This window comes from Betta splendens, chromosome 4 (genome assembly GCF_900634795.4).
Source record: "Betta splendens chromosome 4, fBetSpl5.4, whole genome shotgun sequence".
NCBI lineage: Eukaryota > Metazoa > Chordata > Actinopteri > Anabantiformes > Osphronemidae > Betta > Betta splendens.
Genome location: NC_040884.2, coordinates 5,349,465 through 5,365,130, shown reverse-complemented (window position 1 = coordinate 5,365,130; position 15,666 = coordinate 5,349,465). Strand labels below are relative to the sequence as shown.

Below are 15,666 nucleotides of genomic sequence, written 5' to 3'. Positions count from 1 at the left end.
CCTGCTGAGCCCCATGTGCACACGTTACACACACACGTGCATGTCACTGCACTCTGCGCCGCAGTCATGCCTGCAGATGCATTCATGACATGCACATGTCTGACATGCCCGAATAAAAGCGTCAAAGCCCCTGAAGATAAGTGTGCGCGGAGGCCGCCAGCAGGCGTGCACTGTTTCAATGAGCGGCGTCTGCTTCTCAGGTTGGGAGGTCACGGTGCCCAGAGTGCACACGGCACATGTGCCCGCTCCGAGGCAGCTTCCAGGAGGGAGGCTTCCGAGAGCCAAGCTTCCTCGAACGTCTCGGCGGTAGTGACTTCTGTTTGAACAGGGAATCAAAGCTAATCAAAGGAAACACCGTGCATTTGTTTTCATTTACAGCAGCTGAAGAACTCCTTTAATGTAAATGTTGCAACAGTCTTGTTCTATTGCTGTTCCACTTTTCTTGGAAGCACATTCTTTGTTTTTGCTCTTTTTACACAATCGTAAACTTGTCTTATGAAACTATTATTGTGTAAAATCTTTTACTGTTATTGTTACTACAAAAGTTATTAGTCAGCACGCAGTTCAGATATTTGGTTGTGGCCATTTAGATGTCAGCTTTGCTCCACTGCTGACCTCCGAGTCACCGCACAACAAATGAAAAGTGCCACATCAGCTCAATCTGCTGTGGAATGTGATTTGTTGAAATCCACGGCCACGTCTGTAAAGTTCCTCTTTTAACGGGAGTGGGCTCAGAGTGGGCGGCCGTCTGCCTCCGCAGGTATAAGAGGATATTAAAGCACAAACAACTGGAGGCAACAGACGAAGCAAGGCAGGTTGGTTGGGCCTCACACACAACTACGAGCCTGACGGGACCTGCAGGAGTCCTGTTAAAACCTTTAGTGTCCTAATACACAAACAACACGAGTCTTTGGTTTGTCTGGATGTTGTGGGCCTCGTCCATCTGTGATCATGATCAGTTTTCCTCTCCGTAGCCACACCACATGTAACTGACATGCAAGCCACAAAGCCGTTAGGGCGTGTGCTTTCTCCAGCGTTTGCTGAGTCACATTTTCTCTCCAAGGTTTTATTCCACTTCTAGGCTCTCAATGAAAAGCACTGCTAACGCAGCAGGCGTAGAGGCTGCGTAGGTCCTGACAGAGCTGGCCGGGCTTCCGCTAAACTGGTTCCAGCCTGAAATTCCTGGTTCTTTTCCAGGGCTTCCTTTGGCGTCTTGCACAGCCTTCAGGGGTGTCTGCTACATTCCAGCAGGGGAAAAACACACCAGGGGGCGGGACGAGCAGGAGGCGGACGCCACACATCCCACACGTAACAGGCGTAACGAATGCTGCCCGAGGACAGAGTTCGGTGGAAGTGACTCCACGGAGACGAGGAGGGACGATCCCTTAAGAGGATCAGGTTACAGCAGGCAATGAGGTCATTTCAGTGGTTGATGTTATTCAAGTAGATTCTTACATCATGTTGGTTCATAAAAAATTATGTATAAATTATATGTGGAAATGTTTTTAGTTTAGAAAGCAAGACTATAATTAGTGTGTAATTATAGTGACAGACAATTGGTTTGACACAAAGCAGCTGGATACAAATAAACAAGCTGTGTTGATGGTGAAAAGTATGAAAATACTTACATGTACACCGATAGTAAATTAGTAATAACATTATAACAGTACATTATATTAACCTTTGTAGTGGTTAAACTATACCACTTACTAGTATATAAATTTGTTATAACTTATTTATAAAACAAAGCAAACATTATAATTACCTTCATATTAAGTACCACAATATAGTTTCTGTTATCCTTTAGTTCCTGTTCACATTTTCAGCTTTGTATAATGTTACTGTTTACATGGCTCCACGTTGACGTGGGCGTTGCATTATTAAACTACAGAAAGACTGATGTCATGGCAGAGCTTCGGAGCTGGATTGCATCACACTGTACGTTTAAAAATGTATCGATAGAAACGCGACGGAAGTGAAATGCATCATATTCCTTCACGTCCCAACGCAGAGGCAATAAAGATGTTCTATTACAAAATGTACCGCTCAGACTTTATTACAGTCTTGAGGTGCAGCGTTAAAGGTCATGTGGCAACCCCAGCGTGACCCAGGTGTGTCCTGTGTGCAGGATCACACCTGTTGTTTACATAATCGAGAACATTGTGACTGATACCTGCCCCTAAATCCCCACAACAATCTTGTTTCAAGTGTGTTCATGGCTGCCGTTGACCCAATCATTCAGAGCTGAGCTTATTCAAAACAAAAACTCTCCCTGTATTCATCAAGTACAGTCTGGCCCGTTTCTTACATAACCAGCTTAGCTGACTCATTAACCCGAATCAGGACTGCATGACTAGAACTGGGACGTTGGGTTGATTTCATAATGACCACAGCATGAACTGGATTCAAGCGTTTCCTCCAGTCGGGGCTTCTGGAGTGTGGCGCCCCCCAGTGGACACTCGCAGACGTGATCTTTTGAACATGTGCCGCCGTCTAACTTTTGTCATGTGAGGTTCGAGTCTCGTGTGGCCTTCAGCTGCCAACAGCGTCTGCAATGAACACCTGCAGCGTTGACACCGGAGAAGCTGCCTGGTGGCCTCGGGTTCTCAGTCAACGGCACAGACTGGATAATGTCCGACTACCGTGCTGTTACTGCATTTAGTCCTCAGCCACCTGAACCCAAAATGTATTCATTTTATTTATTTAAATCTAAACTTACATAAAAATTCTATACTATATGTCCAGTAGTGGTGTGAAGAAATTTTCAAAACAGTAACCGTAGAGAATCATTTTAATGCAACAACATAGCAATTTTTTTACATGTACAGAAGGAAATCGTACAAATTTTAGCTCAATAGAAAGAAAGTCAAGCTTCCTGGAATGATTTGAGATTGAAATGAAGTAGAAAAACAAGGACATGAACATAAACATACAGCTCTCTCTTAATACTGTGCTCTGATAAAATGAAGAGTTTAAGGAGCAGACTGCCTTTGAGACATAGTTCTTAGTTTCAACCTACCGTATGTGGCTAAAATAGATTACAGTACTTAAATATAAAAATAGACTCTTTTCTGCATTTGTTCTTTAAGTTCTCTGCTGCAGTCTTCTTGATGGACGGATGTGTTGGTCTCGCGCGTGTCCACGGTGGTCCCTCAGTGGCACATCCGAGAGGTCATCTCCTTCTGTAGGAAACAACAGCCCAGAGCAACGTGACTTACAGCTACGTAGGGATTTGTACTCGCAATCCTACGAAGGTCGACAAAGATGATAAGAAAAACTGAAGGTTGAGAAAGGACAATAAATGGGTTTGTACTAAGAGTGGGGCCCCATTTCATAGTCTAACTATGAACACATTATAAGCATTAGCACAAATCAGCATTAGGGCAAATACTATATAATAAGTAGTTCGCCCCATGTAAAGACTGATCGGTCTGAGCTTTGGTCACATAGGCCCAGTTTAGAGTACCGCATATGTTAAACACACAAACAACATGGTCCCTATAGAGGGTGGAGGAATCGTAAATCAATTAATGATCAGCCTACAATCAGTGTAACACTGTAGCAGCCCATCAACACTGTGCAGAGAAAAACAATAGAGCTTAGTCTCTCATAATACAGTGCTAAGAAAAAATTGGTCAGCTGTTAATCTATCTAAATATTAAATTTATTAAATTATTAATAAAGTCCAAAGTTACTTTATATTATACATTTACATCTCAGATTATTTGTGGGTCATAAATATGGAGTTTTGCTTTTTATATTGCAAACTGCAGCTTTTTGATTGGCACTTTATGAGTCCACCTCATGATCCAACTTTTAAAATACTAACCAGCTAACACTGGTCCCAGTTTACCCACTACTTAATTTCTTGTGAACCATATTTGCTTACTGCTAATACGGCAGAATAAAGAAAAAAAAAGAGAAAGTAAAACTATATCTGAGCTAAATGTAAAAGTATGTGCATTAAACAAGGTGCACACAAATAGTGTGGTCTGTGAAGAGTCTGACTCATCTAGGTCAGTTTTATTATTGTGCAGAGGTTGGTTGCTGAGGGCATGTGTGGGGTTTCTGTTGCACACAGCCAATATTTTCACATTCAGCGATCGAGCTTCTGATAAAAGGTGAAATGCCTCAAGCAAATTTAATCACAGCACCAAACACACCAACACTGTCACCTTCCTGTAAAACTGGCGTTTGTTGACGTGTCGAATAGTAAATTCATGTTGAAAAGAATTATTTGCATTATTTTTTTTTTTTTTATGATGTTTTATCTCCAAATTCCTAATCAAGTAAAAACTGTTTCGCTACTTTAGGCAGGTTCTCACCAGAGGCTCCAGCTCTTTGTGGTCCGTCAGGTTGAACTCTGTCACAAAGTAATAGAAATGCTTGTAGCAGGTGTTGACGTGAGCCTCGGCCCCCATCTGGCTCACACGGTCAAAGTGGTGGATGTAGACGTGGACAAACACACGAAACAGACGAGACAAAATCTTCTTAGCCACCTGCATGAAGGTCTTAGGGAAGGGAGTACCTGCGAGTCAAACAGATGGAGACAGGAGAACACGAGGACCTTTGACTGTTTGCTCTAGAAAGAAATAACATTTAAAATAACAACATATACTGTACAATATAGAGATTTTGTAATTTATATTAACATTTGTGTCCTAAGCAGTCTGTCAAGCTGGACATAAGCATATTAAAGCCAGTATAATGTCAACAAAAACAAGCAAATGGTGAATTTATTACATTATTCTGCTTTTATTAATTTAGTAATACGCTAGGAAGCGGTTCCAGAGGACAGACGTGTCCAAGGTCATCTCTATTTATAGCCCTCTGTACATAGTCTGACCCATTTTAAATCCATTGCTTGGATTTTTCTGTAGTTAGTCAGATGCTGAGCCACAGCACAGTGCAACCGACCGGGATAATCAGCAGCACACAACAGAAGATAAACGTGCAACAAATAATCTAATGAATGTGGCCTCACACGGAGCCCCAACTAATCTTTTATCTAAAGGAGTGGCCTCACATTTCATGCAGCTGCTTCCTTACATGTTAAGAATGCTTACTTTTATAAAATAGTCAAGTTATTTATTCAAGGCTTTCATTAGGACAAAACATTAAATATTTGTATTTAAACAAGAAGGTATGTTTCCCTTCTGTTATTTGAAAACTCACACTGGAAATTCTCTGATGATGTGGAACGGGCAATGGCGACCTAATACACACAATCCACATGTCTGTGGCCCATTTCAACTCATCTCAACACTTACCAACATTGGTGGGGAAGATGTTCTCGTTGTTGATCTGTACCTCAATCCAATCCATGAGCAGACTCATGTACTTGGGCGCCGACAGCGCCGTCGGCCTCTTGTACTTGTTCTCATCCTGCCAGCGGTACTCGTACTTGGGCCCGCCGGACATGACCGGGCAGGACTGATCCGTGCAGGAGTCGCTGATGGTGCCGTAAATGAGGTTGATGCGGTTGAAGAAGTCGACGACGTGCACGGCCACCCAGTCGTTGAGGTCCTCGCCGTGCGGCAGCTGCACCGCCTGCTTCAGGTCCAGCCCGGCGTTCAGGGACGCCTGCGCCTTCTTGTGCAGGTCGAAGCGCTGCGTTCCGGGCTCGAACTTCCGCTTGGGCCGGAATGTCCTGTCTTTGTTGAACACTTGTTTTAGGGCCAAGGACATGGTTGCATGTGGGGACGGTGACTGACCGTGGCTGGCGGCTTATTAATAGTCGGGGAGGAAGCAATCAAAAGGTCTATGAGCGGCCGGTGAGAGTTTGAGAGCTGTTGTGGACTGACTTTTAGTGTTTGTGTTGTTCCACAATGTGATTCTGTGATCAACAAAAAGAAAGAGAGAAGAATTTTTTAAAAAGTGCATTTACACAGAAATACAAACAAATTAATTTTGCAATCTGAAGCTGAAAAGAAAATCAGCACCTGAATTCTTGTTTTGAAGTCATTTTGAGACTTCTAAGACTTCTAATAGTTAACACAGTGCTGGTTAATTTGATGTTTATTAACAGTGCTGGGTCAGAAAGTCACGTGGGTGGACATTAAACAGCAGTTGGTCAATTATCTAAATTAACACTTTGATCATTATTTAACAACTAGACTCACTCACGTCACACGTAACAGAACTGCAACAGGAATATTCCTGTGCTGCCAAACATCCAATCAGGTAATAATACCTCTTAACTATATAAATAAATAACTCCATTTAACAAGAACTGTTATCGAAACCTATGATTACACAGCAGCAAGTTTGGGCCTAAACTTGCAGGAATGTGGCAAAGCACGAGCCCGTGAACCACCTTCCTAAAGCCACACAGCTTATATATTACAGTCATAATCTGAGAAAGCACAACAGATGGAGGTCAAGTCAAGATTAAATCATAAGTGCGCACAGCGGCGTTAAATCAATGTTCGGGCCGAGGCATTTTTGCATTAGTCCCGTCCCGTGTTCCACTGTCTGGGCCGCTCTAAACCATTAATGCCCAGGTGGATCCACCTTCTGCCGCGGCGTCTCGGGTCAAACTGCAGCCAGACGCGCTGCGCCGGTGATGAAACTCAACATGAGTCACTTCCTTCTTCACGCTAATTCCGCCGTAAAACCAAGAATCTGCGGAATGACAATAAAACGCCGCCACGGCGCGCGCTCCGCTAATGAGGGCTCGAGCGCGGACTCCACACGGCAACTTTGTGTCGTTTACGGCGGTTCAACGAGCGGATCCTAAACGCGGGGCGCATGACGACTCCACCAAGTTCATGCGTGACGCGACGAGCTAACTCGGTGGAACTTGTTGCTTCCTACAACAGCGAAAGAGGCAGGCGAAACAGGCCGCGACGAACCGAGCCAACGTGGACCAGAACATTTTACATCTAAAACGAAAGGGTCTAAAAACAGACGTTACGACAGACGGGCCGTCAAACGCGGATGAAATCGCGCAGTTCAAAGCCACTTTCCCGAACTTACTTGTTCCGCCTTCCTGTTCCGTCAGTTTCCCTCGATGTTTCACCGAAAATTACCTGATGGGCGATCGATAGCTTTGCGTCATCAAAGTGCATCGGCTACATTATGGATGCATGGCGCAAAAAAATGCTGTAGCAACGCTGATAATTCAATAATCATGTCACTTTATTAGAGAAACTACCGACTGACTCCTCCCTGCGAGACGAAAAGTACACCAGAGTCAAGCCGGACGTATTCAGCCAGAACATCCGGCCAAACCTTTCAAAATAAGAATAAAAAAAAATATTTTTGAATGTTTATTGAATTTTTATTCCGATTGCATTATATAAACACGGCGAACTTTTGTTTCAAAGTAAAAGAACAAATAGTTGTTTAGTACTACTACACATGTTTGTTCGCTACATGCGTAATATTAAAAAAACAACACCTTGTGGCGAAGTTAATTTATAGCTACTGTCCTTACAGCGTGTTTTCCATTATTTTGTAGCATAATCCATTGGCTTCCGGTGTGTGCGTCTTTCCCTGTAGCTGACAGGGGGCAGTAAACCACACTACAGTAAATTTTAATTCGAGGAAGAAAAAGAACAGCGGCAATGTAAAAATGTTTTTAATAACTACTTAACTATGATTTGACTATTGTTTTAACTAATAAAACATTTTCCTCGTTTCATCTGTCTCAGCCAGGAGGGAGGAACCATACAACATAACATAAAATGCTGTTTGCATTTGTTCACTGTCTTTTGTAGCTGATTATTTCCTACTCTAACAATTTTATTGTGCCTCTAGTCAGTTGTGTCAAGGCATCTGTGCTTTATGATAATTATCACTGCATTTAGTTTGACTTTAGGACACTGATACAGTGTTTAGTCTACATATGACCTGCAGGTGATCATAAGATAAGACAAAATAAGATAAGATAGACTTTATTCATCCCACAACAGGAAATTTCTTTTGTCACCATCATAAAAAATAAGATAAAGATTTTGAGGTTTTGAGAATGCTGCTTTTTCATTAACAGGAAATCTGAAATCACACATGATCACAAAATGTACTTCAACCATTTGCTCCATGAACCAGAACCTAGAATGGTTTGCTCATCAATATGAAAGCATCGCACTTAACATTCAGACCACAACACGCACACAAACACAGGACATCCTCTTCCCCAGCTGCCACACTGTAGTCCAACATACAAATGCACATTTATTGTCACTGAGGCCTGTTTAGACGTATCAACGCTGTAGCTGAAGCTGAAGCTGGTCAGTGTCCACTGTTCATTAAAAGCTCTTTGTTTTGCTTGTCTAACGGCAAGTTGAAAGGATTCTTTGTGCAGTGCTGGGACAGAACAGGCCTTGTTTCTGTCTGCTAGACAGGCTCAGCGGCCGCTGCAGCCTCCTCAATCTTGGCTTTGTTCGATATGGAGTAATGGTAGGACCTCATGGACTCCTCAACCTTCTTGAAATCTGGACGTTCTTCATGTCTGGTGAAAAGGAGAGAGACGAAAAATCAGTAAGACATCACAGACTTTTACAAATGAAAAGCATCTGAGTGTATCTTCTTAACTTCTTCTTTGTACAGACCACTTTCCAATAAATTGAAAGAAAGAAACCGGGCTCTTACTTGTACGTCCAGCACTCGTTCATCACGGCGTACATTCGCTCTGGACACGCCGACGGACACTCCATGCGGTGGCCAGCGTCAATGAAGCGCATCACTTCCGGGCCTTTCATTTTCTGGACGCAGCGGAACAAGACAAACATTGTAATGTCATGTTTCTTTGCCTTGTTCCATGTGTGATTTCTAATGCACATCTGACACTGTACCTTGTAGGGTTTCCCTCCGTAGGAAAAGGCCTCCCACATGGTGATGCCGAAGCTCCATACGTCACTTTTACTGGAGAACTTGTGGAAGTTTATACATTCTGGGGCGTACCACTTCAGAGGCCATTTGCCTGCAGTTCGAGCCTGTGTGTGACATGACTGTAGTAATACCTGCTGCAATGCAAAACCATACCTAAAGTACTTGTGCGTACCTTGTAGTAGTTGTCATCAGCTCCCAGGGCCTTGGACAGTCCAAAGTCACTGATTTTGGCGAACTGCTGGTTGACCAGGAGGACGTTACGAGCTGCTAAGTCTCTGTGCACAAAGTTCTTCTCCTCCAGATATTTCATCCCCATCGACACCTGGTGCATCAGGTTGACAATGTTCTCCACGGTCACAGTATCCCTGTGAGAAAAGCAGTGATGGCGTCAGAGTTCATCCAATGGAAGCAGCTGCATGACGAGTGGGTATTCATTTGAAAACTTGAATCCAGCATGAATCTGAAAGTAAAGTTCCTGGAGCCCCTGTCTTGTCTGACTCTCATGCTATATGAACAGCAACTGGTCTTATTTGAGGTAAAGGGGTGAGATAACAACGTGAGCAAAATACCAGATCATCGTGCTCGTCATGCGTGTTGTGCCAGAGCATACCACTAGGGGGCGCTACCGTACATTTACATCGTTTTCTGGACATAAAACTCAGATTTTAGTTCTTGTTTTAGTTTATGTTAATGTTTAATAAACGACTTGTTTTATGTGCTTGTTGTCATTGCTCTCCCCGAGGAGCTTTGCTCATAGAGCCATTATGCTTCAGTGATATGATTTGTCACCCTGTCACCTCGTCCTCTGTCACCAGGTGTCCCTGTTGCGTTACCTGCAGTCACCTGGCCTGACCTGGATTGCTCTGTGCTTGTTGTCAGGTAAAAACACACGCATCTCTTGAACTCACTTATTGCTGGACAGGTACTTGTTGAGCGGCCCAGCGGACGCCATCTCCATAACCAGCATCAGGCTGTCGGAGCTGCAGAGGCCCAGCATGCGCACGATGAACGGGTTGTCCAGCTGGTACATGATCTCTGCCTCCCTCATCATCTCCTCCTTTACCAGCTTCTCGTTGTCGTTCTTCAGCACTTTGACGGCCACGTCCACCTGACCGCTGAAATACACACATTTGGGTAAATATACAACACAAGGAAGAACGAACCGGATGAGGTGAACGTGATGTCCTGTGTGAATAGCAGCGTCATCGCTTGTATCTCCATCATCTGAGCTCTTACGAGTCAGTCTTGAGGACTCCCTTCTTGACACAGCCAAAGTTCCCGGAGCCCAGCTCCACCTCGTCCATCAGCAGCTGAGTCCTCTTGATGTTGAACCTCTTCACGTCGTTGGGGTTGTGGTACGGGTTGAAGACGTTGCTGTCCATGGGCAGAGGCTCGCGTTCTGGTGCTTTGGAGGCTCCTGCAACAGCTGAGGAGAGAAAGACACACTGTAAATACTGATACTTGTTCAGCTTTATGACTTGTGTGCTGTTTAAAGAGCCACAAGTCGGACTTTAGTTATAAACGCAGACGTGTTTTACTGTGCTTCCTATTTCACCATTAAAGTCGTTACACAAATAAAAGTATAAAGGAATAAAACATCTTATTAAGTGGGAGTATTGTTAGCGGTTGTACTTGGGGTGACTGACCTTGAGGTGGCGGTGTGTATTTATTTGCGCCAGGACGCCTCTGAAAGAGTTGAAGTACAATTAATCTCAATCAAATGTTTTTCTGGTTAAAAAGGTGCAGGACATCGTCAGCACTCACATTGGGAGGAAGACTCGGTGTCTCTGGAAGGTAAGAAGACCAGTCAGAGATTTATGAACAAATTCAGGTGTAAATTATTGACTAAACGAGTTGGTGGAACATCTAAGCAATTAGTATAATTAGTAGGTTGTTACAAAACATTGTAGAAAAGACGTTGAGTACTTTCAGCAGCTTTGCCGTTAACACACTCCTCGGTGAGAACAGTCACCAGGCCGTCACGCTTCATCTTCAGGTACTCAACTAGCTGAGATCGACAGAATCGTTACGAGAAGGCCCAGAATAAACGAACCCGAGTCGTGTGCGTGATGGAGGCTCTACCTGCCAGATGGTGTCAAACTTGGTTCCCTCGGGCACGCAGTACTTCCCCGATTTGTCCTGCAGGATCTGATAGTGGTACATGGTTTTTCCATAGACCACCGAGAGCGCGTAGGTGCCCGACTCCTCTCTGTCTCTCACTCTGGGGAAGGAAGGAAAGAAAGAGCTCACGCTTCATAAGGGCACGGAGTGAGGAGCCTGGTGAGTCCAGCACTCAGAGCCACTCACAGGAACTTGCCGTCCGGTTGCGACCCGGAGTACAGGCGCCTCTCGCCTTCCTGCCGGTTGATCTTGCCGTGGTACCAGCCCATCTTCTCGTGGGCCGTGGTGGCGATCAGCTTCTCCAGCTGAGGAGCTTGACTGATGATGGCCTGCTCCATGGACGCCCCCTGAGCAGACACACAATAACAAAGTGTTACTTCTTTGTTAAGGACATTTTTTTTTTATTTAGCTTTAAATTGTGGATTTTGGGAATCTAATAATACACATCACATTATTGTGCATCACGAATAAAAAGCAGTTTGTATCCCCTCCACTGTCTTTGAATGTAGACAGAATCAGTTATTTGACACCAACTGCTCAGCGTCACTTTTTGTATATATTAATATGTATTTGTAGAATGTCCAATAAACAGACTGGGAGGAATGTTGGGGCTGCGCGGGGCCTCACCTCCAGGCCCCAGGTCTGCCTCACATACTCCCGCAGCATGTTTTCCCTCAGGCTGTCAAAGACGCCGGTCCGGATGGGCGTGTCGGCCGAGCGCAGACACGGCTTCCTCAGGGTGCACACCAGCCCGTCCGGGTCCTTGCTGTAGAACTCGCACAGCTCGGCGGGTCCGCAGTGGGACTTCCCTCCCTGGATGCAGTAGGTCCCGTTGAGCTGCTTCTCCACGGAGTAGTGGTGGAACTCCAGGTTCCACACCACGGAGAGCACGTAGCCGCCCAGGCTGCGGAGGCACTGGCGCAGCAGGAAGAGGCCGTCGGCCATGCCGGCCAGCTTCAGGTGCTGCTCGGCGTCGGAGCGGCTGATGCTGCCGTAGAAGAACGGCAGCTCCATCGCCGGGTCGGTGGACATGGTGGAGCCTCGAGCCTGGAACTGGAGAGAGAAGGAAATGAGGGAGATCCTCCCACTGGTTCCATGCGTGACCTCTGGCCTTTCAGCGTTTCAACCAACGTGACTGAATAATTCCCCCCCGACGTCCTCACCGTCGCTTCGCTTCCTCCGCGCTGCAAACGAACAAGTTGCAGATTCAGGATTCGAGCCGAACTGCGAGGTGCCAAAATTCACCCGAGCACCCGCACTTTGAGTCTGCATGAAGTGTGCAGATTAACAAACTGATGACAAAGCCACAACAGGAAGTCGCAGTCCGCCCTCACAGCCTCCTTTCTCCAGCATCTCGCTTTTCCGTTAAACAGGTGCTGTAGCTTCTAGATCCGTCCCTCTGCAGCAGAAAGCGTTCCCTTTTTAGGATGAAACCTGTTCACCCCAGTCGCTGTCTGAAATGGCTGCCACATGTGCACACTGAGGTGAAGACTTTCAGATAAGATCCAAATCTCACCCGTTTTGATTGCGCCGTGGAACAATTAGGTAAAAGTAGATGGAAAACGCCTGTTGGTGTTTAAAACGGAAACTGACGGTTATCAAACAGCACCATCTGACGACAAAGCAAATTAGTGTTGGTTTCAGTAGGAGGTCTAACATGTTATGACACAAATAAAGTGAACTTATTATAACATAATGACGTATTCACTAATGAGAATTATTTAGGATACCAGGGGTGTGCTGGTGAGTCAGGTTATTACAAAACTATATCATCAGTCTCACCAGGTTTCATGAGGCGTCTGCTCCTCGTGAAAGCGTGAAACCCTCAGCTTCCTGGCTGCACACCGGCGTCACTGCCAACACCCACGGTGGACACCCGAGCACAGCACACGCGTGCCACAGAGAGAGGACCCCACTGTGGCCTGAGCCTCCCGTCACCACTACAAAGTGATGTGGACGAGCCGCGATGCTATCTGCTTCGCTAACGACACCTGTCTGCAGTGGAAGCTCACCTCTTCTTAAATGTCTGGAGTGTAGAACTCCTTTTTTCTAAGCCACACGATTTTTTTCTTTATAGAAACGACCAGTGCATTACCCAGAATGCATCTCACCTGCCAACAGATAGAAGTTGATATGATATAAAAAATCTTCACTTTAAACTGACTTTGTGCTTCTTTAGGGTTAAACTGAAAAAGAAAGTTAATTTCAGTACAAAGCAGCAAGAATATTAGTCACGTTGCCACAATTTGCGTCGCGTCCAAACTGACCAAAACACTGACAGTTTTCCAGCAACGGCAGCAGCAGCCAAGTCTCAAATCACGTTTTTCTCTTTTCTCCCCAGTGTTTATACAGAAGCAGCGTGAAAAAGGACGAGGTGACGCGTGACACAGTTCCTGATCCGGCTTTGAAGAGTGCAGGGTACAAACCCTCGTCTTCATCTGTCGTACGACGGCTTGTGGAGGAATCAGACAGCGAGTGACCCAGAGAGCGGTGGAAAAAGCCCCGTGAGTCACTGGGCGTAGACGACGAGTGCCAGAACCTACAGGCCCGTTACCCTCTGTGAGGCAAGCGGCTCTGCCGCCATTTTGGATCCGCAGAGTCCTCTCGGGTGTAAAGTGGCTGCGATTAAGTCGGAGGCAACAACCTGATGGTGTTTGTCGTCTGGTTAAACTTTTCTCATTTGGAGAGAAACGAGCGTTGCAGACTTCAGAGAGGTGCTGTCAAACACAAAGCTCCTCACAGTTCAAAGGCAGCGATTAGTTTACTACCGACTACCTGCTCCGCAAACAACATGTAATAGTTGTGCATGCTGGTGATAAATGCGAGCATTGGACCTGTATCTCACTCTCTGGGGACAGAACATGTGGAAATCTTATATCTATAAAATAAGATCCATATCAAATTCTTAACCAGCGTCATGGCTTCTGATTTGTCCAAATCTAGTTCTAACTTGAGTTTGATTTGTTTGTCGCTCATTTGTTTGACGTGTGTGTGTGCGTGTGTGTGTGTGTGTGTGTGTGTGTGTGTGTGTGTGTGTGTGTGTGTGTGTGTGTGTGTGTGTGTGTGTGTGTAGATGTGTTCCCTCTGTCAGAAAACCCAGGCGGGTTCGCGTTTGAAGGCCAGTAATCGGTGAACCCTGAAGCACAAATGGAAATGAATCTAGCGCTGTTTCTGTTTCATCTGTTTGTAGCTCTTCGGTTCTGTTTGGTGGGTGATTAGCCTCGCGTGTGCTGCGTGTGCTGCTTGTGCTGCGTGTGTTGGACCCGGGCGGGCGGGCGTCGTATGAAACGGGCCTTGCGCCAGCGGCTCCTCTCGGCCCTCGGAGCAGCGTGAGCCACGTTATCGGCCCACGATGTGCTTCGCATCAGACCAGCAGCGTTCCAGCGAGAGCCTTCGGCCATTAGTGCTATTTTAGGTGCTGATTATTTTGCTATGAGGAAGTGAGCGAGCAGTTACATAAGTCGAAACATTCCTCGATGCAAACATCAGCCTGTGGGTCGGCGTAAGCAGCAGCTGACACTTGACCCTGACACATTAAACGATTCGACCTCAGCCTCTGAATGATGATTAATAACTGACGCAGGCGTAGGTGGGGCTGTTTTATGACTTATGTTCTTATCAGATCAGGGCCCGAATGCTCCAGACCCAGAATTTCCTGCATCGATGGAAACAATTCACTTTAAGATAAACAGCTTCCATGTTTATCTCTCCAACTAAAATGGCTGAAGTGTATATTTAAAACTGAGTATTAAACAAACATTAAAGTCAAGTAACATTTCAAAACCCGTTTCCTACCAACTTGGAGTGACACGAGCGAGGCCTCGTTTCAAACAGCATTTCACTGCAGATTAAGCAGAACAATTTGTCCGGCCCGATATCGTCTGACTGCGGCTGGAACATTTTGCAGATATGCTTCGCTCAGGGACCAAAAATACATCCAGCAATTTCCAGAAAAGTCATAACCGATAAACGACACACACACACACACACACACACACACACACACACACACACACACACACACACACACACACACACACACACACACACACACACGCTCCTGGGTGTGTTAAACTCAGGCCATTTTTGGTTTTCTATTCACAGGCACAATGAAAGCGGCTATTTTTATTTTGTATGCAGTCTCTACTTTTGTAAGCCAGAAGCAAAATGCTTCAATCCAACTGTGGCACACACTCACTTTTCTTCTTCTTTTTTTACAGAGCAGACGCAGCTGTGGAAAAACACTCACTTTAACTTACGGGGGTTTTGAAGCCGATGCTTGAATTTAACAGATCAAAGAACAAGATCAGAAAAACAACTATCGTTGGAGCATTTAGAGACTCAGATTACGACATAGAGACTATTGTGTTAAAGTAACAAATGAACAACTGATTATGAACAAAGTTAGATTTCAAACCGTGCTGTGGAGTCGCTTTCACACAGCTTCGCCTCAGGCCCAGTGTCGCGCCGTTAATTTTATCATCTCCCCCAGTTTCTATTCTCTCAGTTTTCTCCATCCAACAACTAAAGGAATCAGATGCATTCGACTTACGTTTGACTGCTTCACTGCAGAGCGGTGCTGCTGCTTCAGAGACACACTTGTATCTCTTTATCTGGCAACAGGGTGAGGTGCCGCCAACAAGTGGGGGTTAGAGACAATGAGGCGCACGCGAAGCCACACACACAGTCGCACACATGTATACGCGAAGG

At 45.4% G+C, this 15,666-nt stretch overlaps 2 protein-coding genes and 1 long non-coding RNA gene across 7 annotated transcripts in view; 1 reads left to right on the top strand and 2 right to left on the bottom strand.

The window, feature by feature from the left end:
* LOC114853217 (uncharacterized) overlaps window positions 1–14,200 on the top strand; it is a 16,985-nt gene extending 2,785 nt beyond the window's left edge. The window contains exons 3-5 of one of the 3 annotated variants that reach the window (XR_008694364.1): window positions 9,651–10,282; window positions 10,576–10,629; window positions 13,298–14,200. This is a non-coding gene — a long non-coding RNA (uncharacterized LOC114853217). Of the gene's footprint in view, window positions 1–1,197; window positions 3,707–9,650; window positions 10,283–10,575; window positions 10,630–13,297 lie in introns of those variants that run through there. The other 2 variants (XR_008694365.1, XR_005897536.2) reach the window with 2 other exon arrangements.
* On the bottom strand, window positions 2,774–7,214 carry mob3a (MOB kinase activator 3A). Of its 2 annotated transcripts, none has more exons than XM_029146324.3 (4): window positions 6,979–7,214; window positions 5,271–5,836; window positions 4,326–4,528; window positions 2,774–3,182 (listed from the first exon to the last, which is right to left on the bottom strand). In XM_029146324.3, exons 2-4 carry the CDS (start codon window positions 5,686–5,688, stop codon window positions 3,153–3,155), a joined length of 651 nt encoding a protein of 216 aa, XP_029002157.1. In that variant the 5' UTR covers window positions 5,689–5,836; window positions 6,979–7,214; the 3' UTR covers window positions 2,774–3,152. The 2 variants fall into 2 exon arrangements, with proteins under 2 accessions (XP_029002157.1, XP_029002158.1); XM_029146325.3 differs by lacking the exon at window positions 6,979–7,214 and adding an exon at window positions 5,943–6,915.
* Window positions 7,883–15,666, bottom strand: LOC114853214 (tyrosine-protein kinase ZAP-70). 2 transcript variants are annotated; one of them, XM_029146320.3, is made up of 13 exons: window positions 15,509–15,666; window positions 11,584–12,009; window positions 11,143–11,303; window positions 10,918–11,056; window positions 10,762–10,843; window positions 10,600–10,622; window positions 10,482–10,521; window positions 10,072–10,261; window positions 9,744–9,950; window positions 9,008–9,200; window positions 8,799–8,939; window positions 8,596–8,708; window positions 7,883–8,455 (listed from the first exon to the last, which is right to left on the bottom strand). In XM_029146320.3, the coding sequence occupies exons 2-13, from the start codon at window positions 11,986–11,988 to the stop codon at window positions 8,341–8,343; spliced, it is 1,809 nt and encodes a 602-aa protein (XP_029002153.1). In that variant the 5' UTR covers window positions 11,989–12,009; window positions 15,509–15,666; the 3' UTR covers window positions 7,883–8,340. The 2 variants fall into 2 exon arrangements, with proteins under 2 accessions (XP_029002153.1, XP_029002154.1); XM_029146321.3 differs by lacking the exon at window positions 15,509–15,666 and adding an exon at window positions 12,120–12,661.

Bases quoted from the DNA above. Each gene is read 5' to 3' on its own strand.
- mob3a (XM_029146324.3), bottom strand. From the start codon at position 5,688: ATGTCCTTGGCCCTAAAACAAGTGTTCAACAAAGACAGGACATTCCGG. The intron at 4,529-5,270 runs GTAAGTGTTGAG...TTTGACTCGCAG, and splicing joins CATCTTCCCCACCAATGTTG to GTACTCCCTTCCCTAAGACC. The intron at 3,183-4,325 runs GTGAGAACCTGC...TGTTTCCTACAG, and splicing joins ACAAAGAGCTGGAGCCTCTG to AAGGAGATGACCTCTCGGAT.
- LOC114853214 (XM_029146320.3), bottom strand. From the start codon at position 11,988: ATGTCCACCGACCCGGCGATGGAGCTGCCGTTCTTCTACGGCAGCATC. The intron at 10,522-10,599 runs GTGAGTGCTGAC...CAACTCTTTCAG, and splicing joins CACCGAGTCTTCCTCCCAAT to AGGCGTCCTGGCGCAAATAA. The intron at 8,709-8,798 runs GTACAGTGTCAG...CGCTGCGTCCAG, and splicing joins ACGGAGGGAAACCCTACAAG to AAAATGAAAGGCCCGGAAGT.